The sequence below is a fragment of the Nicotiana tabacum genome, chromosome 22, assembly GCF_000715075.1.
Source record: "Nicotiana tabacum cultivar K326 chromosome 22, ASM71507v2, whole genome shotgun sequence".
Taxonomy (NCBI): Eukaryota; Viridiplantae; Streptophyta; class Magnoliopsida; order Solanales; family Solanaceae; genus Nicotiana; species Nicotiana tabacum.
In genome coordinates this window covers 52,124,660-52,151,056 of record NC_134101.1, presented here as the reverse complement: position 1 = coordinate 52,151,056, position 26,397 = coordinate 52,124,660, and the positions used below count along the sequence as shown (strand labels likewise).

Genomic DNA, 26,397 nt, shown 5'->3' with positions numbered 1-26,397 from the left:
CTGCTTGTAGATAAATTTCAACAGAGTACTAAATGGATAATCTTCTTCAGGAAGATTATCTATAGCAGATTAATGAATGGACATTCACAATATAATATTTTCATAATAGTTTGGTGAATGTGTTGAAGTTGAATACTATCCCTTTTCAAATTGGACGAGGTATTCAAAATAAATGTCGCATTTTTAAATTTTAAAATAATTTAACTTTAAATCTTTTATTTTACTTATTTTATTTTTAATGAGAAACTTTTATAATCATACAAATATTATGACACCACAAAATTTTTACCCTTCAACTTTTAAGATCGTCAAACTCCGTTACCTTATCTAAGTTGAAACTAAAAAGTAATTTTTTTTTTTGTTATGATGGTATTGGTATGTACGTGTATGTCAGTTTATGGATAAGACTCCCCCTTATAGTCAACGACCCCATTTGGATTTGGGATGAGGAGATGGATTTCATTTTGGTTTATTTTGTAAAGAAATTAGTTTAAAATATTTTTTGAACAAAAGTTTTCTGTTTAGATTGAGATTTTTTTTCCCAAGAACATCTTCTCCTTTTCATGAGATTTTTTTTCCCAAGAACATCTTCTCCTTTTCATTTTTCCTTCTTCTCTTTTGCTTTTTGAGAATATCCTTTGCTTCCTCCATTCGGATGAGGGGAGCGGTGTTTGGTGCAATTTTAGTTTAGTTTGTGGAAAAGTTAGTTCTTTAGAAACTTTTTTTGAAAAAATAATTTTTTAAAAATTGTGTGCTTATGTTATAGTTTTTAAGAAAATATTTCTGGAGAACATTTGTTAAGTCTTTTGAGCATTTTTTTTTTAAATACATTTTGGTTTGATATATTTTCACTAAATGCTTTGTCTTATTAAAGTCCAACCAAAATAGCTAAGCATCCAAAAAGAATCAATACGTAGCTTTAATTACAAATTTAACGCTGAACGATCTCCGAAAAGATGTCACTAAGCAAAGCGTAATTCCTTCAAACTCAAATAATCATAATTGTCCTATACGGAATTGGACAAATGCTCCCTCTCTTTTTTGTTTTCCACTTGATTTACAGTATTCCTGCTAGGGGTGTACATGGACCGGATTGATTTGGTTTTTATCACAACTAAATCAAACTAACTATATCGGTTTAGATTGGTTCGGGGTTTGCCGGGTTTTTCAGATTTTTTTGTTGCATAAATATTATTTCAATCTTACTTTGTTAAATTTTTTATAAGTAAATATATATTTAGTAAAAATTAAAAAAGATTGACAAACGTATGATCTATTAACATATTCTTATGAGAGAATTTTCTTAGTAATATATGATAGTTATATTTTTAGTCGTATGACAATATATAATTTTTCGCTGATGTAAACTTTCAAGGTTAACTGAATTTAATAATTAAACATAAAGTCAATATGATACCTATGTAATAATATGTTCTATTTAATTTTAAATTATCAAAATACTACTTCAAATTCAAAAAAGATATAAGAATGTAATAGATCTTGACATATGAATATGAAAAAAATAAAGAGATTGACACATTTCACTAACACTTGATAAGAAAGTAACCATACAACCCATTATTGAAAGCTAATAAAGATAGAGCACTTCATATTTTACTAAATATTACATCACATAAGAGAATCTTAAATATTTCTAGATATTTTTTTAAAAAAAATTCTACGAAATTTTTTAAAAATATATATAAAAATTATATATTTATATGTCGGTTTGATTCGGGTTTTTTTTACTCAATACCAAACGAAATCAAACCAAACCTAGTCGGGTTTTTTAATCGGTTTGATTTGACTTTTCGGTTTGGTGCGATTTTCTGGTTCGGTTTGTACACCCCTAATTCATGTCATTCAATCTGAATTTGCGTCGAAAATTCTCACTTTTAAGGATAAGATATTTTTTACCAAAGACGATTCTATTTCAAAACTCGAACTCAAACTTTTTTAATTAAGAATGAAAAGATACTTATTATCCTATCATAACTTTTGATGGTGGCCAATGCTCTCTCATTTCCTTGTGTTGTGATCGGTAATAACCTCTCATAACCTATTGAACCACTTAAGAGCCCGTTTGGCCAAGCTGCCAAAAAATGCGTATTTTGAAAAGTATTTTTTTCTAAAAGTACTTTTGAAAAATAATAATTTGTGTTTGGCCAATTCATTTAAGAAGTATTTTTTTTACAACATTTGATAAATAAATTATGTTTGATCAATCTTTTTAAAAAGGGCTTTTGAGTGTCAAATTACCAAAAAGGATAGTACCAAGGTCCTATAATTATTTGAGATTTATATTCATATAAACTATTTGAAACTTTATTACCCCCTTACTCAAGTTTCAATTTAATTACATCATATATACAAATTTACCAATTATATACACTTTAGGAATTAAACGAGTATTCCTTTATATTATGAATCAATTATTTTTCATCCTTATTCTCTCTCCTTCATGCGCGCGCTCTCTCTCTCTCTCTCTCTCTCTCTCTCTCTCTCTCTCTCTCTCTCTCTCTCTCTCTCTCTCTCTCTCTCTCTCTGCGCTCTCTCTCTTTCTCTACGTCTCTCTCTATCTCTCAATCCCTAATTCCAGTAATGTAGAGCAAAGGAAAAGAGAGCAACAATTCCACCATTGACAGCCATTAAAAAGTTTTGAAACTTTGAATTCAAATTTGGGTTTTCAAAAACCATTATTTGTTTGGATTGCTGTAAGCACGTAATTTTTGACCTCTCGGAGCATTTAAGAGTAGTATTTTAAAATATTTACTTATTTTTATTTTAATAGGATTTTAGTCAACTTTTAGTTTTAATTTTAAAACATAAGCCTAAAGACACAAAAATAGTTTTGTAATGTTTCTTTTCTTATATATATTAGCTTATTAGTACTTTATAATATTTATAACACTTTAAAAAAATACCAAAAATATTTTTATTTTAATATATAGTTAACTTTAATAGTCTATTCTTATTAACTAAGATTAATTAGTATATTTTGGTTTTATTTTTATTTTTATTCAATGAGAAAGAATTGAATTTGGGCCAATTGGGAGCTCGTTTTCGGATTTTAGTGGCCCAACAAATCAAATGCTCGTTCTTCCAACCCATTAGCCCACTCTCTACTTAAATACAAAATTTAATCTTAGCCATCGATTCCCCTCTAATCTAATGACTCATGTCAATTCTTACATCCATATTTAAACCCAATTATAACCGAAGCCTAGCCGACGTTCTAATATCCTAAATTCCTCTAACTCTAACGAGAACGGAGAGCACCCCCAAACAGAGAACGGATCCCCCTTTTTACAAAAAGCCCTAGCCGCCCATCTTCTCTCTCTCTGAACCGGACAGGACCCCCTCCCCCCTTTCTAAAACTTAGCTGCCGCCGAGAATAGAGACGGACTTCCCACTCCCTCCCTCACATAACTGAGCCGTTTCTTCTCTTTTTTGCCGTGGCCTCTAATTGTTGATTCTCTCGCAATTCTCCGCATAATTTATCGTATATTTCATGAAATTTAAAGAATCTCTCATGTCCTTTTATCTGAATCTCACGACGAAGAATCTCTCAAATTAGAGCTTTAATGAACGCAATGAGTGCTGTGAACATCACGAATGTCGTCGTGTTAGACAATCCGACGTCGTTTCTTGCGCCTTCCCAGTTTGAAATCTCTTACGATCTTTGAGCAGCTTGCTCGATTTCTGTCTTCCTGAGGTTTTTGAAAGTCGTTTTGAGCTGTGGAATCGTTGTGCTGTCGTTGGTTTGCTGCGGTTTCTTTTGCTAGATTTTCCCCTATATTTCATACCTCTTTCGGTCAAATTTGTTTGTTCCTGCTATTAGGTATGTAGCTATGACTTTGTATGTTTCTGTTAAGATATTAATTTGAAGATCGGAATTACATGTTGTTTCCATGTTTAGTGTCATGTATCCATGTTGGTTGATGTTGAGGTTTATCCATACTGATTGTTTTAGCTATGATATGTTTGTATCTGCACTATGAAGCTGGCAATTCTGAGTTTGAGTTTGCTCATCACAGGCCGCTACCTCTTGCAATAGATCTGAATTTTCAGTTATGTTTCATGAGAATTAGATTAACTCCGTATAATTGTTGATTTAATCCGGACTTTATGAAGTGTGAGTTAATTTTATTTGGCTAATTGGATGTTTTCTGGTGTTGAGAAGAATCCTCAATAATTGAGTCAGTACCACTGAGAATCAAAAGAAATAGGATAGAAGAACATAAGCTTGGATTTGGCTATTAGTGTAAAGTGGCTATATTGTGACAATTAGCTTGTAGCCATGGGGAGGATTGGATCTGTAGTTTTAGTTTCCAGTTTGATGTTTGCATGGTAAGCTTGTGAAGAGTATTGACTCAAATGTGTAGTGTTGGTATTAGACTATCATGCAATCAGCAACCTAAACAATTTCACTGAATGTGGCCTTTTTGTGAAACATTTGCTTGGTTTTTCTAAAGTATGGTTTGTCAGAATATCATGACTGTTCTAAGTTGTTTTAGTATAAATTTCATTGCGCCTTGGTAAGCAACGGACCAGGGAGAACAACTTTAAAGAATCAAATTAATTTAGACATCGTAGATTGCTTTAGGCACAATTAATAATAAATCATCGTGAATATGGGTACGATTCCCGTGGCATGGTCACGATACGTAAACCCCAAGTTCGAGTGCACGTAAACGTGACTCGACCTTACAACTTCAAACAATAATAAAAATTAACATGTTGTAAATCACGAGTGCGTTTCACATGGCGCGATTCGCAACGTGTACAAAAACAAACGAGTGCGCGGCATCGTGACTTGTTCAAATAAATTTCATAAATGCTAAAAGCGATTTAAAAGTAAAGAATGCACTATAGGTTTCAAATATGTATTAAATCAGATAATTATGCCAATTATTAATAGTTGAGCGACCGTGCTAAAACCACGGAACTCGTGAGTACCTCACACCTTCTCCTGGGTTAACAGAATTTCTTACCCGGTCTTCTGTGTTCGCGGACCATAAATAAGAGTCAAATTTCTCCGATTTGGGATTTAAAACAAACCGGTGACTTGGGACACTATAAATTATTCCAAGTGGCGGCTCTGAAATTAAATAAATAATCCCATTTCGATTAATGTCACTTTAATTGGAAAAACTCCCCTACCCCTGTCCCTCGGGAAAAAGGAGGTGTGACAATTGAGTGTTGTTGCAAACAATTGAGAATATTGTTTGGAGTTTATATCTCAATTTTTAGAGTATTTTGGTGAAGATTAGACATGATTTTGGTTGAATTTCAGATTGAATTTCAGACATGACATACATTATACTTTCGAAATTGTAGTAAAATTGTATTTTGTTGTTTATATATATATTTTTTATTTAAATATTGTATGAAAGTTGAACAATATTTGTATAAAAATTGTATTTAAGTTGTATGATATTGTAGTTGTATATAATTGGGTAGAAATAATGTATGAAAGTTGTAGATAAGTTGTATAATATATAATTAGTTGTATTCCCATTTTTTTTTACTATGTATAAATCAGATACAAAATATACAAAAGACATATTGTATAAAATTTATATAAAAATTGTATTTAAGTGGTATGATATTGTAGTTGTATATAACTGGGTAGAAAAAATGTAGATAAGTTGTATATAAGTTGTACAATATATAATTATTATGTATATATATTATACTTTTATGCTTTTATTTTTTCCATTAACTTCAACCAATTATTGTCCAAATGCCTAGTAATGTGTATTTTATCTTTTTGATCAGTGGAAAGCACACCATTTTTCATGCTTTGATAGCTGCTTGGGGAGAAGGAGAGCCTTGTTTATGTTTTATCTGAGATACTCAATTTTTGTCTTCCTCGTAGATCACTGAGTGGCGAGGACAACTGCTGATGAAGCATTGCAGCTTGATGTCTAAAGATTAAATGATAGAATTGGTGGTGCATTTTCGTTGAACAGATTTGAAGATATCCTCTTCTTGTTCTGCCATTGCCGAATGTATACCAGTTTAGGAATTTTAAAATATGGAATTGGGCCAATCTTGTATATAAGAAAGAGAGAAGAGGGGAGAGGAGAGAAAAAAAGGAAATTGAAGGTATAAATAATGGATTGAGAGTCTTTTAATGTGAATTGTATATATTTTGTAATTAAAATATGTTTAGGTTGGGTAAATACCAAAACATGAACATTTTTCGTAATAAGGTTTCAAATAGTGTACAAGAATGAAAAAATCCCTAATTATTTTATAGAGAAAAATGAACTTAAATATTTATCGTGGGAGATTTTTATTATTATTTTTTAATTTAATTAAAATATAAAATATAAAGTAAACATATATATGAAAGATTTAATCAATATAAGATATATAGTTATACCAAAGCATATAATATTATCTAGTATAATTACTTATTGTCATCATTCGGTATGAATTAGAAGTCTATTCCACTAATTATTATATATTGATAATCCACTATGATATAATAAGCAAAGTTACTCACACATGATAATATTTCTCAATAATTTCATCTCTAATTCTATCACACAACGACTCCATATTAGTAGAAAACTTGCATTTCTAAAGGAATACGAGAAGGCCCATCTCCTTCCTCAATCTCTGAAGTAATGTCTCCATTAGTATAATAGTTGAATTCTTTATCGGTAGAAGAATATCGTCGGAGGAAATTATGTATAGCAATAGTAGTTGTAACAAGATGATTCTAAGTGTCAAACTTGAAAAATGGCATTGAGCGTAAAATATAAATAATTTTAAATGTATAAAAAAACATTATTTTCGTAAAAAAAATAGTTAAGCATGTTTAAATTCAAATTCAAAAAGAGTAACTAATTATTAATAACACATAATGGATAGTTTATTTATTTTTAAATTTAAATTTAAAAATAAACTAATTATTACCTAACCTAACTAATTTTCACCTAAATTGCCAAGTAACATATTGTGAGTGTGTCACTTGGCTTAATGTGGAGGACTTTTCTTCTTTTTCTAGTAATATATAGATTATGCGATGCAATTGTAAATTTATTACCTATTTATAGGTAATTTTCACAAATTAGATTTGATAACTTTTTTAAAGATTCGGGAATTAATAGCTTATAATAGAAGAAATTATAAATGATTATATGTAGGAAGAGAAATAATCCAAAGAAGGGTGTAGATAATTTGCTTTAGTATAGAAAAAGAAGAAGATAATTTAGAAAGTTACAAGACATTACACAAAGAAAAAAAAATCAAAAACAAGAAAAGTCAAAAAGAATTTGGAAAATTACAATATATTCATATATATGATATCTCTAATTTTAAAAGAATGGTAGAAACTAGAAACAAAAAAGAAAAGAAAAACCTTAAATTAGTAAGGGATAATTGAAAAATTTAAATTTATGGTGATGATAGTTTTGTCTTGAATAAATTAATTTTCTGCTTCTGCTTTTTGGAAGAAGCTATAATTTTCTGCTTCTTCCCAAAAGCAGAAAAACTGCTTCTGCTGCTGGCCAAAAGTATTTCTCCGTCTTGGCCAAACAACTTAATTTGGCATCTGAGGCCTGTCAGAGTTATAATTTTTCATCTTCCATAATTTTAATCTAGTTAATTAGATTGTTTTCAAGTTAATTATTAGTTGCTCCTACTTTGTTTTATAAGCCACTTCACCTATATTTCACCATTCATTATTTTGCTTCTCTGAGCGAACTATGCTGTTGAGTATTGAAGTTTTGATGATTAACAAAGTATGACTAAATGTTCATAGAACCAGGTCCTCAACGCAGTTGTTTAATTATTCTAAAGAACCAGCTCTTCAGGAGAAAGGATCAACTCCTCATGTTGATACTTATACGTCTGTACAAGACATTAACTTTATCTCAAAGTTACCCAGGCCCAAGTTTGGTGGAAGAAGGCTGCTATAAGTGATAAGAGTCGTTGTTCCAGAAAATACGGATAATTCAGTTAGAAACAAAAGTCCCAAAGCTTGTGGAATCTTTAGAGCAGTAGGAGTCCTATCAAAGAGAAAGCTGACTATGAATAGGACTCCTAGAATATCTCAAGTTGAAGCGTTTTAAATATGATCGACTTTGGACATCTTAACTATCCTTTCACACATCAACTAAAGAGTCATAAGTCGTTTACTCGAGTCGAGTACTTGCATTGTATTCTTCCTGAATCAGTCTAGTGAATGTGTTTTAGGAAATTGAGTTGTAATCAAGTGTCACAAATAATTAGTGAGTTGGAGTGAGTATTTTGCTTTACAAGTTAGAGTAACTTGTGAATCACATAGGAGTAGTAGGAGTATCGGAGAGCATTTAATTACAGTCTTGTAATTGATACATTTTAGCTCATTGTTCTAGTATAGTTGGAATTGAAAATCCTACGTGGTAGGTCGTGGTTTTCGCACCTTTTGAGCCGGGTGATTTTCTACGTAGAAATTACTGTGTTCATTTTATTGCTCGTTTAAGGACACGATAAATAACCAAGTTCATTAGTAATCCATACGGGCACTCAAATTAATAATTGGTATCAGAGCATGTTCTCTCATTTACATGGCTAATACCTAGAGAGATCTTGGAAGCAAGATGAGTGCTCCATCTGGAATTAATGAAGGACAATTAACTACCATGGCACCCATATTCAATGGAAAATATTATAATTAATGAAAAGTAAGAATGGAAGACTTCCTGACAGCTGAAGACTATGAACTATAGACAATAGTGAACTAAGGTCCTTTGATTCCTACTAAATAAAATGCACAAAATGAAACAGTTCCTAAGGACCCATCCGAATTTGTGGCAGCATATTTCAGAATGATGGAGAAGAATGCAAAGGCTAAGAAAATCCTTATCTGTAGACTTGATCCTGATGAGTACAATAGAATTTCTGTGTACCCTAATGTGAAGCAGATATATGAGATGCACTCCAAAATGCTTATGAAGGAACAAACCAAATAAAGAGATCAAGGATTGAGCTACTCATGAGAAACTATGAGATTTTCTCCATGAAAGAGTCTGAGCCCATCCAGGATATGATGACTAGGTTCACTATAATAATTAATAAACTGAAATCACTTGAAAATATATTTACCTCAGAAGAATTGGTTAGCAAAGTTCTAAGAATCCCTCCAGCTTCATGGGAATCAAAAGTCAGTGCAATCCAGGAAGCCAAGGAATTGGACAAAATCTCACTTGATGAGTTAGTTGGAAACTTAAAAACTCATGAAATGAGAAAGATAGAACTACGCAAGAAAGAACCAAAGAAGGATAAGGCCTTGGTTCTTATAGCGTTTGAGGATGATGAATATGACTATGATGATCCTGATCTAGCAATGTTTGCCAAGTTCAAGAGGTTCATGAAGAACTCCAAAAGCGCATCCAAGAGAGAGACCGGTAGAAAGTCTAAGAAGATCGACAAAGCTAACTATGACGGGTGCTACAAGTGTGGCAAGCTAGATCACATGGTCAAAGACTGCCCAATGTGGGAAATTGAGTGGAGGAAAGAACGAGCTGAAAAATAGAAACGGGAGAAGATGAGAAGAAAAGGGTTCCAACAAAGGAAAAATCCTAGGCAAAGGATTTACTGAAGCAATGAAGCAGGCATTCTTGGCAGCATATGAGGACAGTGGAAGTGATGAAGAGGAAGAAAAGGAGGATGAGGCTATAAGTCTCTATGCTGTGATTGATGAACACCAAGCTGTGAAGACAGAACCCCCAGTACAGCTTGGAATGCACATTGGAAGACCTCATTTGTTTGATGAACACCACTATGATGAATGGAAGATGCGTATGGAAACATTTCTTCATACTACTGACTTTGACCTATGGCTAATTGTTCTCCCAACCAAAATGGATAGTGAAGGTAACAAGTGCAACAAAAGAGAAGAGGAATATGACGAGGAAGATCGTCAGCTAGTTCAGAAAAATGCTAAAGCAAAGGACCTGCTCTATAGAAGCTTGTCTAGAAACACTAATTTTATGTATTGTAATTGATTTCTCTAGCATTGGTTGTTGATATTAAGTCAATTTTGGTTAGATTCGGAGGCAAATTTTAGAGAAAAGACCCCGGTTGAGCTTTGATTTACTTGCGGAGCGAGGTAAGTGTTGGGTCTAACCTTGATTTGAGGGAACTAGAAACCCTTGAGCTATGTGTTATGTGAATTACATGTGTAACGGCATATATGCGAGATGACAAGTGTATATACGCCGTCAAAATAGTTGTCTTCATGCTTTCCCGCATTTCATTAATTATTTTATTCCATGTTTTACTATTGCATGCTTTAAATTGCTCTCTATGCCTTAACTTGCTACTTGTCACTTATTATTCTCGTATTGAAATGTTTGTTTCTTCCATGCTTCCGTGATTAATTGCTTCTTGCCTTTGTCTTACTTGTAGACTTTAACTGTCATATATTTGGCTTGTCTTGTTACTTTGTATTAGGTGTAGCATTTCTTATTTTGGTACGAGGTTCCTTTATGGATTTGATTTCATGATTCTTTAATCGGGAATCGAGTTGTTGAATTGATTACATTTATTGATTTTGGTTATGGATCGGGTTGCACACCGCAATAGGTGGAATAATGGAGGATTTATATCGATATAGTAGGATCGGATTGCACGCCGTAATGGATTTATATGTTATTTCGATATGGTGAAATAAGGGAGGATTATGATATTAATTCTGATTATATGGTGGGATAGGGTTGCGCGCCGCAACGGATTTTATATGTTATATTTGATAATTGATATGGTGAAATAAGGAAGGATTGTATTTGTACGGTGAGATCGGGTTGCGCGCCGCAACAGATTGTGTATTTTATATTCATTGTTGCATTGTGTTAGCTTTCAGTGTTTCCATACGAGGTTCTGAGGAACGATGTATTTGGTTTTACTGATTTCGAGGATTAAGTTTATTTTCATCAGTTAACTGCCTTATCTTTTATACGTTTCCTTTCTTGTTATTATTATTATTATACTGCATACAAGTTATTGTATGTGACCCGCCTTAGCCTCATCACTATTTCGTCGAGATTAGGCCCTGCACTTACAGAGTACATGGGGTCGGTTGTACTCAGACTACACTCTACACTTCTTGTACACATTTTAGAGTTGGTCCTAGCAGCGGTCAATAGATTACTCGGATTGATTTTCCGACGGAGACTTGAGGTACAACTGCTCGGCGTTCGTAGCCCTGAAGTCCCCTTCTACCTTATTCTAGTTGTTTATTTTATTTCAGACAATTTTACTTTCATTCAGACCATTATTTGTATTATTCTAGTCGCTCGTGCACTTGTGACACCAGTTCTGGGATTGTATCTAGATATCGCAATTGTTGTGATTTTCTCACTCTATTTCAGTTATTTCAGTTCTTGGTTATTATTTAAATTGAATTGTTGAAAATGGCTAAAAAAACTATTCTACCGTTGGCTATCCTAGCAAGTGAAATGTTAGGTGCCATCACAGTCTCGAGGGTGGGAATTTCTGTTCGTGACATTTAAGAACCAGGTTCTTGAGCTTATTTCTAAGAATGAGAAGTCTCCTGATATACATGGCAAAGTAAAAATGAGTGATATGCATAATAAACTTGAAAAGGAATTAAAAATTGCTAATAATATTCTTTGTGATGCTGAATGTAGAAATAAAGTCCTGCATTAAAACCTAGAAAAAGGTTAATTATGAACTCTATAGACTAAGAAAATGGCATAGATCTTGTGATGCCTTGAATTGGTTGAATGAAAACTGTAGCTCTAACAAATCTGGAATTGGCTACAAAAAACTTGTCCCTAAATTTGACCCAAAGTATGTAGGAATTTCTGATTATAACATGTGCATTCATTGTGGGAGAGTAGGACACTTTAGAGACAATTGTCCTACCTTAATTCATGCTCAGTTTAGAAGCACCTTTGGTATTGCTAAAAATGTGAAGAAGGAAAATGAGCTAAAGGTTAATCCTCATGTCCATACTAAGTGGATTAAGGTTAACAAGAAAATAGCTTCTAATCTTCTCCCCTTCTGGGCAAGAAGGGGTTTGATTCATCCTTTTTTCCAACAAAAAGGGACCCATGCTTGTATGGGTTCCCAAAACTAACTTGTGAATTTTAGTGCAGGCTAAGGTGAGAGGAAACAATCAGGACTGGTATCTAGACAGTGGATGCTCAAGACATATGACTGGAGAAAAGAAAATCTTCCTCTCACTAATAACCTTCCAAGGAGGGAGTGTGTCATTTGGAAATGGCAAAAAGGGCCAAATAGCAGGTATTTGCAAGGTTGGCAAGTCACTCTCTCATGCTATAAAAGATGTGTATTATGTGGTTCTTCAACACAATCTTCTTAGCATCTCTCAAATGTGCGACAAAATAAATGAGGTAAAATTTAATTCCAAAATTTGCACTGTCACTAAGCTTGATACTAATGAAATTGTGTTAAAGGGTAAGAGACATAACAATGTCTACAAGATATCGATTATGTCACTTCCCTAGAGTGAGCACACATGCTTGAGTGTAGTGGAAGATGATCCATTGCTGTGCCATAGAAGACTTAGACATGCCCGTCTCTCTCAACTCAACAAGTTGGCAGCAAAGGACTTGGTCCTTGGGCTATCTAAACTTGAGTTCACCTCTGACAAAGTAAGTGATGCATGTGTTAGAGGAAAACATGTAAGGTCATCCTTTAAATCTTAAAAGTTTGTAAGTACTTCTAAACCTCTGGAACTCCTTCACATGAACCTATGGACCAATGAGAATAAGGAGCAGAGGAGGTAAGAGGTATGTGTTTGTGATTGTTGAGGACTTCTCCAGGTATAGCTGTACTTTATTTTTGGGATCCAAAGATGAAACCTTTAATGTTTTATGTGTATTTTTCAGAATGATTAAACAAAACCTAGGGTGCAATGTATTAAGTATAAGAACTGATCATGGAACTGAATTTGAAAATTCAAAATTCCTTGAGTTCTGTGGCTCAAATGGTATTGACCATAATTTCTCTGCACCTAGAACTCCACAACAAAATAGGGTTGTAGAAAGAAAGAATAGATCCTTAGAAGACATGGGGAGGACCATGTTGATTGCTAGTGGACTGCCTAAGTGCTTTTGGGCTGAGGCAATCAATACTGCTTGCTACCTGCTAAATAGATGCATGGTCAGACCCATTCTTGAGAAAACTTCTTATGAGTTACTTCGAGAAAGAAAACCCAACATCACTCACCTGAGAGCATTTGGGTGCAAATGTTTTATGTATAATAATGGGAAAGAAGCTCTAGGTAAGTTTGATGATAGAAGTGATGAGGGAATTTTCTTGGGTTACTCTCCACATAGTAAGACCTATAAGGTTTTTAATAAAAAAACTATGTGTGTGAAAGAAAATATTCATGTTATTTTTGATGAATCTAACAATTGGCTGAGAAATGTCTGTAGGATGAAGATTATGACATAAGATTCATTGGTGATGGAAATACAAAGGAATCTGAACCTCAGTATGAAGATGGATCTGAAAACTACAAGGAAATTGACAGTGATCATGAGGAACAAGAAGAAGAAAGAACTACTCTAACAACTGGCAAGACTAATGAAGCCACACCTACTGAACCTACTCATTTGGGTCACTCCTCGAGTGAATCTTCTCTAGGTATATAGATCAGACCATGGAAGCATCAAAGCTCACACCCTCTTGATAATATCATCTCTGATCCAAATGCAGGGGTGCAAACCAGGACTTCTCTAAGAAATCTATGTGCACTCACAACATTCCTCTCACAAGTTGAACCTAAGACCATTAAAGAAGCTCTAAAGTATCTAGACTGGATCATAGCTATGCAAGATGAGCTAAATCAGTTTGAGAGAAGCAAGGTCTGACACATGGTACAGAAACCCAAGAACAGAACTATCATAGGTACTAGATGGGTGTTCAAAAACAAGTTGGATGAATAAGGAAATATCACAAGGAACAAGGCCAGACTGGTGGTTCAGGGATACAATCAAGAGGAGGACATTGACTATGATGAGACATTTGCACCTGTAGCTAGAATGAAAGCTATAAGAATCCTGATAGCCTTTGCTGCCCACATGGAGTTCACTTTATACCAGATGGATGTAAATAGTGCCTTTTTGAATGGTTACCTGAAAGAGGAAGTGTTTGTGAAGAGCGCAAAACACACACTTAAATATGCTCGCTAGTCGAATATAGTATAGAAAAATATCGTATCCACATAGATTGGATTTGAATAGTGTTTTCGTAGATTCTAGTTTTATTGCTATCCAAGATGATCGACAATTTAGATTTGTGTGATTAAAACTAAAATTAACTAAAAGTCTAAACTATTGGCTAATGACAATCGCAACAAGAGTAAGCAAAGAAAATATCAATGGGAGAAAATAGGGGTTGATTGGATAGGTGCAAGATACTTGTCTGGGGTTTAAATCTAGTCGATTCACTTATAAGGTTAAAGTGAGTCTCTCGAATTCACTCAATTATTAGTTCAAACGTTCAGTGGAAACTCCTCTCTCGATTAAGTCTCAACCTCACAAGATGAACTAAGTTAAGCTCTGTGAAGATATGCAGGAATTCATTGTGGATTGGTCTTTAGGAGAACCTCTTCTGATTATCCTCCTAACTAGGTCTAAACAATAATTCAACTAGCCGCTTTCGATTACTATGAAGAATCAATGAATTCAACCAACAATATAATACAAAAACATCACAAGTTATGCCTATTTCGATTACATGAATATGTGAAAATAGATGCAATAATTAAAATACCCAAAACGATCCAATACATAAAAACTAGAGTTAATATCCACAAACAATTCTCAATACACCAAATCCATCAATCCCTAAAGAGAACTACTCCATAGATATGGAGTAGTTTATCATAAATAAGTTTAAGTTAAAGAAAAACATATAACGATCCAAACTTTTGTCTTGAGTGAGGATTGAATGATGAAATCCTTTGTGCTCTTCTTCTACAACTTCTCCTTACATCTTAGATGTGTCAAAAGTCCCAAAATACCGTTTTCTATGTATATATACCAAGTAGGGTCGGGCCCAAACAAACACACCTTCTCCTACGCGAGATAGGACTCTTTTCGGAATAGGACGTGCGCGGACGCGCACATGGGAGTGTGCTCGCGCATATGGCCACGCACTTTGGAAGGTATTCTTCCTCACTTGCGCGCCCAGTGCACACTCGCGCACCTGGGTAGCGTCCTTCTCGATTCTCCGTTTCTTTCGTTAAGTGCATGATTGTCCGTTGATCCCCGAACACGATCCCAACTTAATCCTTGAGATTTTACTCAGACTTCAAAGTTCCAGAATAGCTTGAATTCATGCCATAACATCTACATAGCTCAGGATCACTCCTACAAGGCATAAAAATATAATTAGTATAAAATACTAGCGATTAACGCTCAAACTCAATTAAAGTGCAGTAAATTAGAGTGCGATAAGCAACTAAAACACGCAATTATAGCCTACCATCAGTTTTTCAAATAACCTCCTAGATTTGAAAGTGAAGATTTCCTGACTATGTGTTCAAACTGGATAAAGCTCTTTATGGACTGAAACAGGCTCCAAGATCTTGATATGAAAGGCTCTCAAAATTCCTCTTAGCCAACAACTCTGTAAGAGGAAAGGTGGACAACACTCTATTTCTAAGGAGCAGAGGGAAGAATATTTTGATTATGCAAGTGTATGTGGATGACATTATCTTTGGGGCTACCAATGAAGCAATGTGCAAGGAATTTGCTGAGATGATGGGAAATGAATTTGAAGTGAGCATGATAGGTGAATTGAACTTTTTTCTGGGGCTGCAAATCAAGCAAACACCTACTGGAACCATGATATATCAATAGAAATATATCAAAAAATTACTGAAGAAGTTCAACATGGATTCCTCTAAGTCCATTGACACACCATTGCAACTGCAACAAAGCTGGACATTGATAAATAAGGGAAAAGTACAGAACATAAACTATATAGATGAATGATTGAGTCATTGTTGTACCTCACAACAAGCAGGCCTGATATAGTGTTCAGTGTGGGATTATGTGCAAGATTTCAGGCAAATCCTAAGGAATCTCACCTGAAGGTTGTCAAAAGGATACTAAGACATCTCAAGGCTATCTATGGTATCCCAGAGGGTATATCTTTGATCTAGTTGGTTATGTTGATGCTGACTATGCAGGTTTTCATGTTGACAGGAAAAGCACTTCAGGAACAACTCATTTTCTAGGTTCTTGTCTGGTGTCTTGGGGAACCAAGAAGCAAAACTCAGTGGCCTTATCTACCTCTGAGGCTAAATATGTGGTAGCAACATCCTGATTGTGCTCAGTTACTATGGATAAGACAACAGCTAATGGACTATGGTATATTTGTTAATTGTGTTCCCATTTTCTATGATAACACCAGTGCCATAAACATTGCTCAAAATCCATGCCAGCACAAGAGAACCAAGTACATTGACATTAGACATCACTTTCTCAGAGACAATGTTGAAAATGGGAATATCTCAATTAACTTTTGTAAAACTGAAGATCAAATTGCTGATATTTTTACTAAAGCTCTCAGTAGGGATCACTTTGAAAGGAATAGACTAGAACTAGGTCTAATCAACTCTTCCCACTAAGTTGAATCTCAGCGATGGCTAGAAAAGGCATAATTAAATGTAGATAATTGAGTACCATGTGTTTGATTTAGTTTTGTTCTTGTATTAAGCTCACTTACTTGCTTGGAAAATCTAGCTGATAACTGTATTCCATGATACTAATATGAAGTGCTGAAGCTTTCTTGCAGAAACAAATAAGGAGTTGCTTAGGAGTTGGTTCTTTGACTCAGGTATGTGCCATACTGTCTTAAGTCACTAGGACTTTATATCCTTAAATTATTGCTATACTCAGACTTCTAATCCCGTTGGCATCACTTCCAATCGTCTTCTAGTCAAAGAGTAAGGGGGAATCCTAGTGCAATTAGAATTCAATTACTTCTGAAATCCTAACAGTCAAAGTAACCGTTATAAGAGTCCCGTTAGAACTCAAATTCGGTCACCTTCTCTCTTCTAGTCAAATCAGGAGTAATGTCTTTAAAATGCTCTTATGAACAACTTCTCAGATCTCATTGTTTCTCACAAACCCTAAGCAAGAAAAAAAGCAGTTATCAAGAACTAATTCTCTCTTTCTCTTCTTCGAGTCTCTCATCTGATCACCATGCCTAAAGCTAGTCAAAAACCCTCTAAATCCAAATCATCAATCAAGGCTGAAGCAAAACCCAAAATCATGAAACCCAAATTAAAAGAAAAATTCCAAGCCATCAAGGAAACCCACACCTACACCCACACCCGTTCCTTCTCCTTCAATATCCTCCACTATACCTACATCATCATCCCATGTTCCTACTGTTCATGTTGTTCCTATCATTCCTACATCCACAGTATCCCTTCCTCCAAAATCAACCACCCATACACCTGAGCTTACTGCTAAAAATGCCTCTAAGTCAACAAAGGTCAAGGCCACTCCAAGAAAATCTGTCAAGAAAGTGCCTGATGCAGCTACGCAAGGTGACACTGTAGCCAAGGAATTTGTGGTTCAGGGGGAATCAATGTCAGTCACTATTGATCAAGTACAACATCCTCCTTCCAAATTAGATGTTTTGGTGTCTACTATACATGTTGTACCCCTAGATACTCTCCCACCCATGAGTGAAAAGCCACCAGTGGAGAAATTCACTATAGAAAAGGGTGTAGGGGATCTGGGTAAGGAGGTAGATACTACAGCTGTGGAGCCTGTGGTTGAGGGGGAAGGAAGTAAAGAACCTGTGCAAAAGAAGGCTTCTGATGGCTTTTCTTTTAGTTGGACTGAGGTTAAGGAAGATGATGAGGGTAAAAAAGAAGAAGAAGCTGTGAACAGTCATGAGGTGCATGATGCTCAAAACATAGCCAATGAAGAAGAAAAGAGTGAGAATGAGGGAGTATCTGGAGATGAGAAGGAGAGTGATACATATGATAAGACAAGTGAACAACTTAATGATTCTGCAGAAGAAGAAAATCTTAGTGAAGAAGAGGACTCTCTAAGTGAGGGTAAGGATCAAGAAAAGGTAAGTAAGAGTGAAAGAGGTGATGAAGAGAGTGAGGAAGAAGATGGGAATGTGAGTGAGGAATATGAAGGTTCCATGACAATTGGGAACACTGTCATAGCCCCTTCAGAAAAAACTGGTGAAGACAAGGGCTAAAGAACCTGGGTCTCTTTTAACTCCTTTCACTGGAGATGAAGAAGCTAGCAGTGATGAAGATGATGTGCCACTATCTGAGGTAGGGAAGAAACCCAGGAAGACCATTGGGCAAGCTACAAAGTCAGCAGTCTCAAAAAGGAAAAGGGTGGCTCCTACTGCCAGAACTCCTCTTACAAGGAGTAAAAGAAAGGTTGTTGATGCACAAATCATTAAGGAGTCTAGAAGTGCAAAGAAGCTAAAGAAGAAGGTCTCAATTGTGGAACCTATTGTTGAGGTGGATGGAGAATATGAGTATGACTCTGCCTTGCCAACTAAGTCTTCTACACCAAAGAGAAAGGGTTCCAAAGTTAGAAAATCTGTTACCCCTTCTGCAAGGGCAGTAGGGGTAAGACAAGAAAGAATGTGCCAACTGCAGTTGATCGACTCACAGAGTTCGGGAACAGAAAAGTGCTAAATGGAAAGATTCTTGGGAACATTGATGAAATTTCAAATTGAGCTACATGGGTGGAAGCACATGTTTTTCAAAGCTTTCCCCCCAATATGTGTTCTTACTGTGGTGGAGTTCTATGCAAATTTCAAATTTGATGGGAAAGTAGTCAAGAGTAAGGTAAGGGGCTTTGAGATGGAGTTTGATGCTGATGAGCTGGGGATGCTTTTGGATATCTCTTCCTTGGGATTTGACAATTACTTGAAGGAAAAGTGGTCAGCCATAGACAATGATGTTGACACTAGCACTGTGGTCACAAGAAAGTTCTCCCAAAAGTTTGAACTAGATGCTCCCCAGAAAGTGTACAAGACTGATATGACTCCTTTCCACAAATTATTGTTTCATTTTGTCAACTCCTACATACTTCAGAGGTCTGAGAGAAGACATGAAGCTACTCTACTGGACATGGCTGTGATAGAGCTACTTGACATTGGTAGACCTATCAATCTTCCGAGCCTGATGATTCAGCACATGGCAAGACCTGCAGACACTTCCAAACCCAAGCATGCTATGCCTTATGGTTATATGTTGACTGAGTTGTTTGACAAGCTCAACATTGCCTTACCTAAGCTTAAGTTTTGAAACCACAATGGCATTTTGGATGTTGTTACCCTCAAGCAGTGTGGGTATGAGGAGATCAAGGCTAGAGGACCCACAAGATCTGCTATTCTACTTGGGAGCAGTAGAGCTGCAGAGCTCAGTAAGAGGTTGGAGTTGGCTGTTGAAGAGAATATCAAGCTTCGTGAAGACAATAATGAGTTGAGAAAGAAAACAAAGCAACTCAGGGAAGATCTCAGAAGATATAGGGAGGCTCATGCCCAACAAATTGTCACCCTTGTGAAAGCTTTGACCCCCTCTACTTCTCACCCACGAACCTGTTCCTTCCTAGTGTCTTTAGTTCTTTTGCTATTCGAGTGATGCCTTATCTTTTTGTTCTTTTTTGTCTTAGTCTAAGTAGTTTGCAGTATGCTTTGTTTATTTTTTTCTAATGATGAAGACAAGGCCCTGAGTTTTTTTTTGGCACTACTTAATGTCTCCTTTTGCTCTGCTTTACTGCTTTGTATTATATTGGATCATCAGCATAGTCTATTTGCCTTGATATTTCTTAAGCTTGTGCAGTAGCCTATTTGGCCTTGAATCTTACATTATCTGTGCTTAATGTCTAACAAATTTTTTTTTTTTTTTTTTTTGTGTTTTTGATGATGCCAACATGGGGAAGATAAGGTTGGAAAGTCATGGGTTGTGAACATACATGTCTGTCAATAGTACTTGTCACTTGTTGTGATTATCTGGTTCTTTGGTGTGATTACCTGATTCGGCTGTGTACAAAGTTTATCATCATCAAAAAGGGAGAATTTGTTGAGTATTGAAGTTTTGATAATTAACAAAGTATGACTAAATGTTCAAAGAACTAGGTCCTCAACGTAGCTGCTTAATTGTTCTGAAAAACCAGCTCCTCATGTTGATACTTATACGTCTGTACAAGTTAGTAACTTTATCTCAAAGTTACCCAGGTTCGAATTTGGTTGAAGAAGACTGCTATAAGTAATAAAGATCGTTGCTCAAGAAGATACAGATAATTCAGCCAGAGACAAAAGTTCCAAAGCTTGTGGAATCCTTAGAGTAGTAAGAGTCCTATCAAAGTGGAAGCTGACTTTGAATAGGACTCCCAGAAGATCTCAAGTTGAAGCGTTTTAAATGATCGACTTTGTGACTTCTAAACTATCCTTTCACACATCAACTAAAGTGTCATAAGTCGTTTACTCGAGTCGAGTACTTGCATTGTATTCTTCCCGAGTCAGTCTGGTGAATGTGTTTTAGGAAATTGAGTTGTAATCAAGTGTCATAAATAATTAGTGAGTTGGAATGAGTATTTTTCTTTACAAGTTAGAGTAACTTATGAATCAAATAGGAGTAGTAGGAGTACGGGAGAGTCTTTAATTACAGTCTTGTAATTGATACATTTTGGCCTATTGTTCTAGTGGAGTTGGAGTTGAAAATCCTACATGGTAGGTCGTGGTTTTTGCACATTTTGAGCCGGGTGATTTTTCACGTAAAAATCGATGTGTTTATTTTATTGCTTGTTTAATTACTTTACGCTTAAGGAACATGGTAAAGAACCGAGTTCTTTAATAATCCATACGGGCACTCAAATTAACGTATACCAACCATGGGGAGACCCCGTTTAGACTTTAGATACGAGGTGGGAAGTTGCAAATATTCTGTGAATTAGTGAAAGCGAACACAATAGATCTTGCCCAAACACCACTGTTATTTTTTTTTAAAAAAAACTAATAGCATTATGCCTACAATCTATTTGCAAAAAGATGTGTTTTTGTCCATACATATATTTAGAAAAACATGCTTGATACGAGTATGAATGATATGAGGACGAATATTATAAAGAGAGAATTACTAATAATAAACGAATGTTATACCGCATTTCTTGGTGTTGCCTCTTCTAACAACAATAAATACATTCAGGATAGGCAAAATAAGACAATATGATCATTACATTATAAACCCATTTTTGCACACAAGATCAGGTCTCTACAATGAGGTACCTCTGCCTATTATTTTCTTTTCCCCATCTAGAATGAAGTTTCTCTCCCTTTTAACACAAAGAGAACATTTATGCAAGATTTTTCCAATGAGAAATATTTAAAATCGTACATAATTTTTGATATATTGTTCTTGATCTCTAAGAGATTTTGTTGTTTGACACTTGTTTGTTCACAATTTTTTTTTCCATTGGCAGAAGGGTAGCATCAAGATGGTATCAGTGGATCATTTTCCTACTGATTTGTTCAGTAATGAAAGTAAAAGCAGAAGTTTTACCAAACAAAGTTGCTAAAACGCTTGTTCAAGATGCCTTCTCAAAAGGAGCTGGTCAAATATAATATATCCTTAACTCTTAATCTTAATTAAATCAAAGTAAACAACTTTTATAGAGTAATACTAACTTGTTTTTCCAAAACAATTACAGTTTGTTTGGACGGAAGTCCAGCAGCATACCATTATGACAAAGGGTATGGAGATGGAGTCAATAATTGGGTAGTTTGGCTTGAGGTGAGCCATATATCTCCACAGCTTTATTTTCGTGCATCTCGCATTCTCGCTAATTTGGCTTAACTGATTGAAAGTAGCTGATAAGCGCATCAAATCCTAAAAATACTTTTAAGTGTTGAAATTAAATTGATAGACAAGTAATTACATATTTGGACATAAGCGCGTACCTATTAATATCGTTCTACTGCATCAGGGAGGAGGATGGTGTAAACGTGTGGAAGATTGTGGACGCCGGTTTAACTACAGCAATGGCTTCTCTAACCATATGGACAGTAAAAGTTTCTACGGGTTGCTAAGCAACTCGACAACGTCTAATCCAGGTATGGACATGTGAAAACTTCTTAAGTATTATCGTCAGTGTAAACATCTTTTATACGATTAGGTCACTAGTTTTTTTTTTTAAGATTACAAATCCACATTTTAAGTATAAAATTCTTGACCTAATTCTTTACACTAATGATATATATAAAAAATTCGTGAATATTCATGACCTGATAGTGTAAAAAATTCTTTACACTAACGATATATATAACTTAAACTCTAGCTAATTTATTAAATAACTATGTTGACCTATTGATTATGTGCTTTGATTTCCAGAATTTTACAATTGGCACAGAATTATGATCAGATATTGTGATGGATCTTCTTACACAGGAGACGTTGAATTAGTCGATAAAGTATGTCCTTCAGTTCGATCTCAGTAACTATGTTAATTTCTGCTATTAGTGCAAATCAAATATAGGAGGGCAATTCTATTAACATGTCAAAATTTCAGGCTACCAATCAACATTATAGAGGTGCAAGGATTTTTCAAGCGATTATGGAGGAACTACTAGCCAAAGGAATGAAGAATGCCAAAAATGTATGGTCAGTTAGTGGAATTTATCATTTTAATAAAAAAAATTACAATAAAGAAGTTCCAATGTTGTACATTGACAAATATATACGACCTAAAAATAAAGTAAATAACATGCTTCTATACATGACTGACTGTACTGTTGTGATGGCAGGCTATTCTATCGGGTTGTTCAGCTGGTGGATTGGGAACTATGTTCCATTGTGATCGTTTTCGATCTCTATTACCAAGCACAGTTAGAGTAAAATGTCTCTCAGATGGTGCCTACTTTTTGCTCGAGTAATATTCACATATATAACTCTAATTAACCCTAAAGCACTGAATCATATAATTTGTTGATAGCAACATATATATAACAATAGTCACATTTTCTTTCTTTCAGCAATGATTTCAAGACAGCCAAGATATTGGAATCAACCTACCGTGGAGTGGTTAACTTACATGTACTCTCTCTCTCTCACACACACACAACACGCTAACAGAGTAATTGTTTTGCGTTATTATATGTTAACTAGTTATAATAGGTAATTTGCCTTATTTTCAGATAATTTTTAATGAAATTGTAGTAATTTACCGATATTTCATATCGTCTTACAAAACACTAAAGCTAACAAGTTTATATACTGTAATACCACGTTAGCGAATTGAAGAAGAGAATGGGGTTCTGAATACAGATTGCTGTTGTACTACATTTGATTATTTGACCATCTTTAAAACTTGTGCAAAATGCTTAAATCCACTCTTTTAATTTGGTTACAGAATTCAGCCAAAATGTTGCCTCCATCATGTACTTCAAGAATGAATCCAACATCTGTAAGCAATTTCATTTGCATGCAGTTAATTTCACTTCATATATAATGGACCTAGTTTGTTACTATATATTATGTAGTGTCATGTAAAAATTTCTCGATAAAATATATATATACTTGCAGTGTTTCTTCCCACAACATATACAACAAGATATCAAGACCCCACTTTTCATACTCAATTCTGCATATGATTCATGGCAGGTCAGTTTAATAGTACTATGTTTGGTATCACAGATATTATTTTTGCAAAATGTTTTTCCATTTTTTTTTTCTGAGTTTGGTTGCCAAAAAATATTTGTTAACAAAATTTTTTTCCATCAAAAGGAGGAACATATTGTCCCTTACTTTTGGACATATAAGTCACTTTTCGTTACAATTATCTCAACTATTAACTTCATATCACTAATCTAACAAGCTTTTAAACATTATTATCAATCTTTAACGCTCAAAGATTTTGATCAGAACACTATTTGATTTGCTAAAACTATTGTTAGGTTTAAGCTTGGTTTAGCTTAAAATAAAGAGTGAATAAGAAATGGAGAGAAAAATAAAATATTTGAATTTCCCTCTTTGACAAAGGAATATTATCCCATATTGGAGAAGGAAAAGAGTTTTGATAGGTATATATACAATTGCTCTTTCTTCTATCTCTTAAAGAGTTAAGAAGAAGGCAAGCCTCGCGCCGTCGTCGCTCGCTCGCTCAGATTCAGTCAAATGATTTGATTGATTGATTAATTTATTGGACCAAATTTATTTGTTAATATTAAGATTAACGTAATATTATTTTAATCCAAATTAGCCATTTTTGTAACGGTAAATTAATATTCCTCCGTGTTTGATTTTGCGTAAATAGCCATTTACGTAATGGTCGTTTTTACGCGAACAATCATAACAGTCATTCTGAAGAGTGCACTTCTTCGTTTAAACCCAACCTGTTGGCTAGAAATAGCAGACCATTCACTCAGATTTTTCTTACGAAATTCTGAAATCTCTTTCTTTCTTCTGCATTATTTTAACTACAAAGAAAGCAACAATAAGTGTGATTTGCTACCGATCATTGTGTTCGTTGAAACACTGGGGTTTGAAGTACCGTTACACCAGTGTGTAATCCATTCTATCCAGAGAGAAAATAATCCACAACCTCGGGTACTAGGAGGGGATTAAGTTCCTTAAGAAAACACTATGAATTCAGTGGGCTCAGATTAAGAGGGTGTTTGGCTAAGCTTATAAGCTAGTCAAAGTAGCTTATAAGCACTTTTCGGCTTATTTACGCGTTTGGTAAAGTTAAAAGTGCTTATAAGCCAAGTGCTTATAAGTCAAAAATAAGCCAAAAGCCATAAGGTGGTCACCCCTAGCTTATAAATTTTTAGCTTATAAGCACTTTAAGTTTGACCAAAATTTTTACTATTTTATTCTTAAATATTCTTTTTTAGAACAAAACTCTTGCATCAATACTCACCGCCTCAAGTACTATTTCAACCTAACCCCCTCCCTCCGCCTCTTCAAGTCTGCAATACTCATTGACTATTTAAGATAAGCAAATTCTCTATTCCTTTACATATTTATATCTATGTGATTGTATATTAATCTTTGAACTATATATAATAAATGAGGACATGTCAAATATTTTGTTATGTTGCTTTCTAAGTGTTGTGCTGATAAAGACAGTGTTTGTTTCTCTTCAAATATTTTGTCCTATTTAGGTTTATTTTTTACTGAGAAACTTTTATCAATTTATTAATTATTATAACTTATGATTATATGCTTATCATAAAATAAATTATATTTATCATAAAATTTATCTTATCTAACCACAATTGTATTTAAAATAAAATGACAAATAAAATATTTTGTATTTGGATCGATTTGGAATCTAAAATTTTGAAGATATTACGCCCTTATAGGTGTAAACACTTATAAAGTTATTTAAGTCATTTTAACAGAAAAAAGCTTATCAACACTTTTTTATCAAATACTGTAGCAGCTTATTATCAATTTCAGCACTTGTATCCAAACGCATAACTGCTTATTTATTAAATCAGTTTCAACACTTAAAAGTGCTTTTCAGCACCTAATGCTTATCAGCTATTTCAAATCAGCTAATCCAAACGGGCTCTAAATTTTGTTTCTTCTACAATATTTATGTTTTTTTCATTGTTTTTCATGTCCAGAATTATTTTATAAATTCAGATTAATAAGAACTGCATCAATCATTAACAAACGTTTCTTCAAAAAGGATTTCCGCTCACTAGCCAAACATTTGAAAAACATTATTTTTCAAGAAATATTTTGCAACTGAAAACGACTTATTTTCCCGAAAATATTTTTGAAAAAAAATATCTTCCATCATACCAAGTATATTCCATTGCTTTTCCAATTTAACAATAATCTTAGTTATTTTTATCTACTTCTGAGTTTATCAGTGTAATTTCTTCCATTATAGTTTAATATTTATTTTCAATAGATGTATCAAACTCTTGTGATATACGTATTGGCAGATAGTAGACACCGTTATACCATTCGCAGACCGACAAGACTTTGCAGAAAATTGTAAGAAAAACTTAAGTAAATGCTCCCCCGATCAGCAAAAGATGTTACAAGGTACGTACGTGCCACAATCTCTTACTTAATAATTTAATTGCTTCATGTTACAATGAAAGTAGATTACAACGATAACTAATTACTTCAAAAGGCAATATATATATTCCTTATTCTTTTGCTTTTTTTATTTCAGGTTTCGGGGCAGAATTTTTAAGTGCATTACCAAAATCATATAGCCCTTCACAGAGAGGAATGTATATCAACTCTTGCCTCATGCATTGTCAAACTGACCATGATTGGAGCTGGAATAGTAATAGTGACTTGTTGAATAATAAGGTAATCATAGTTCTCATAGTTTTTCGAATTCCGTATATTGTTAAAAACGCAAAAAGGAAAAAAAAAGAAAA

The 26,397-nt window shown here is 34.4% G+C and overlaps 1 protein-coding gene and 1 long non-coding RNA gene across 2 annotated transcripts; both read left to right on the top strand.

Annotated features, from left to right (window-relative positions):
- Positions 1 to 3,186: 3,186 nt before the first annotated feature.
- Positions 3,187 to 6,217, top strand: LOC142176725 (uncharacterized). The gene is made up of 2 exons (XR_012705473.1): positions 3,187 to 3,841; positions 5,882 to 6,217. It is a non-coding gene; the product is annotated as an uncharacterized LOC142176725 (long non-coding RNA).
- Positions 6,218 to 9,602: 3,385 nt separating this feature from the next.
- On the top strand, positions 9,603 to 16,326 carry LOC142175849 (uncharacterized). The gene is made up of 12 exons (XM_075242849.1): positions 9,603 to 9,991; positions 11,758 to 11,989; positions 12,120 to 12,267; positions 12,517 to 12,638; positions 12,696 to 12,769; positions 12,876 to 13,338; positions 13,425 to 13,635; positions 13,708 to 13,856; positions 13,977 to 14,140; positions 15,596 to 15,776; positions 16,067 to 16,145; positions 16,190 to 16,326. Exons 1-12 carry the CDS (start codon positions 9,603 to 9,605, stop codon positions 16,324 to 16,326), a joined length of 2,349 nt encoding a protein of 782 aa, XP_075098950.1.
- The last annotated feature ends 10,071 nt before the right edge of the window (positions 16,327 to 26,397 follow it).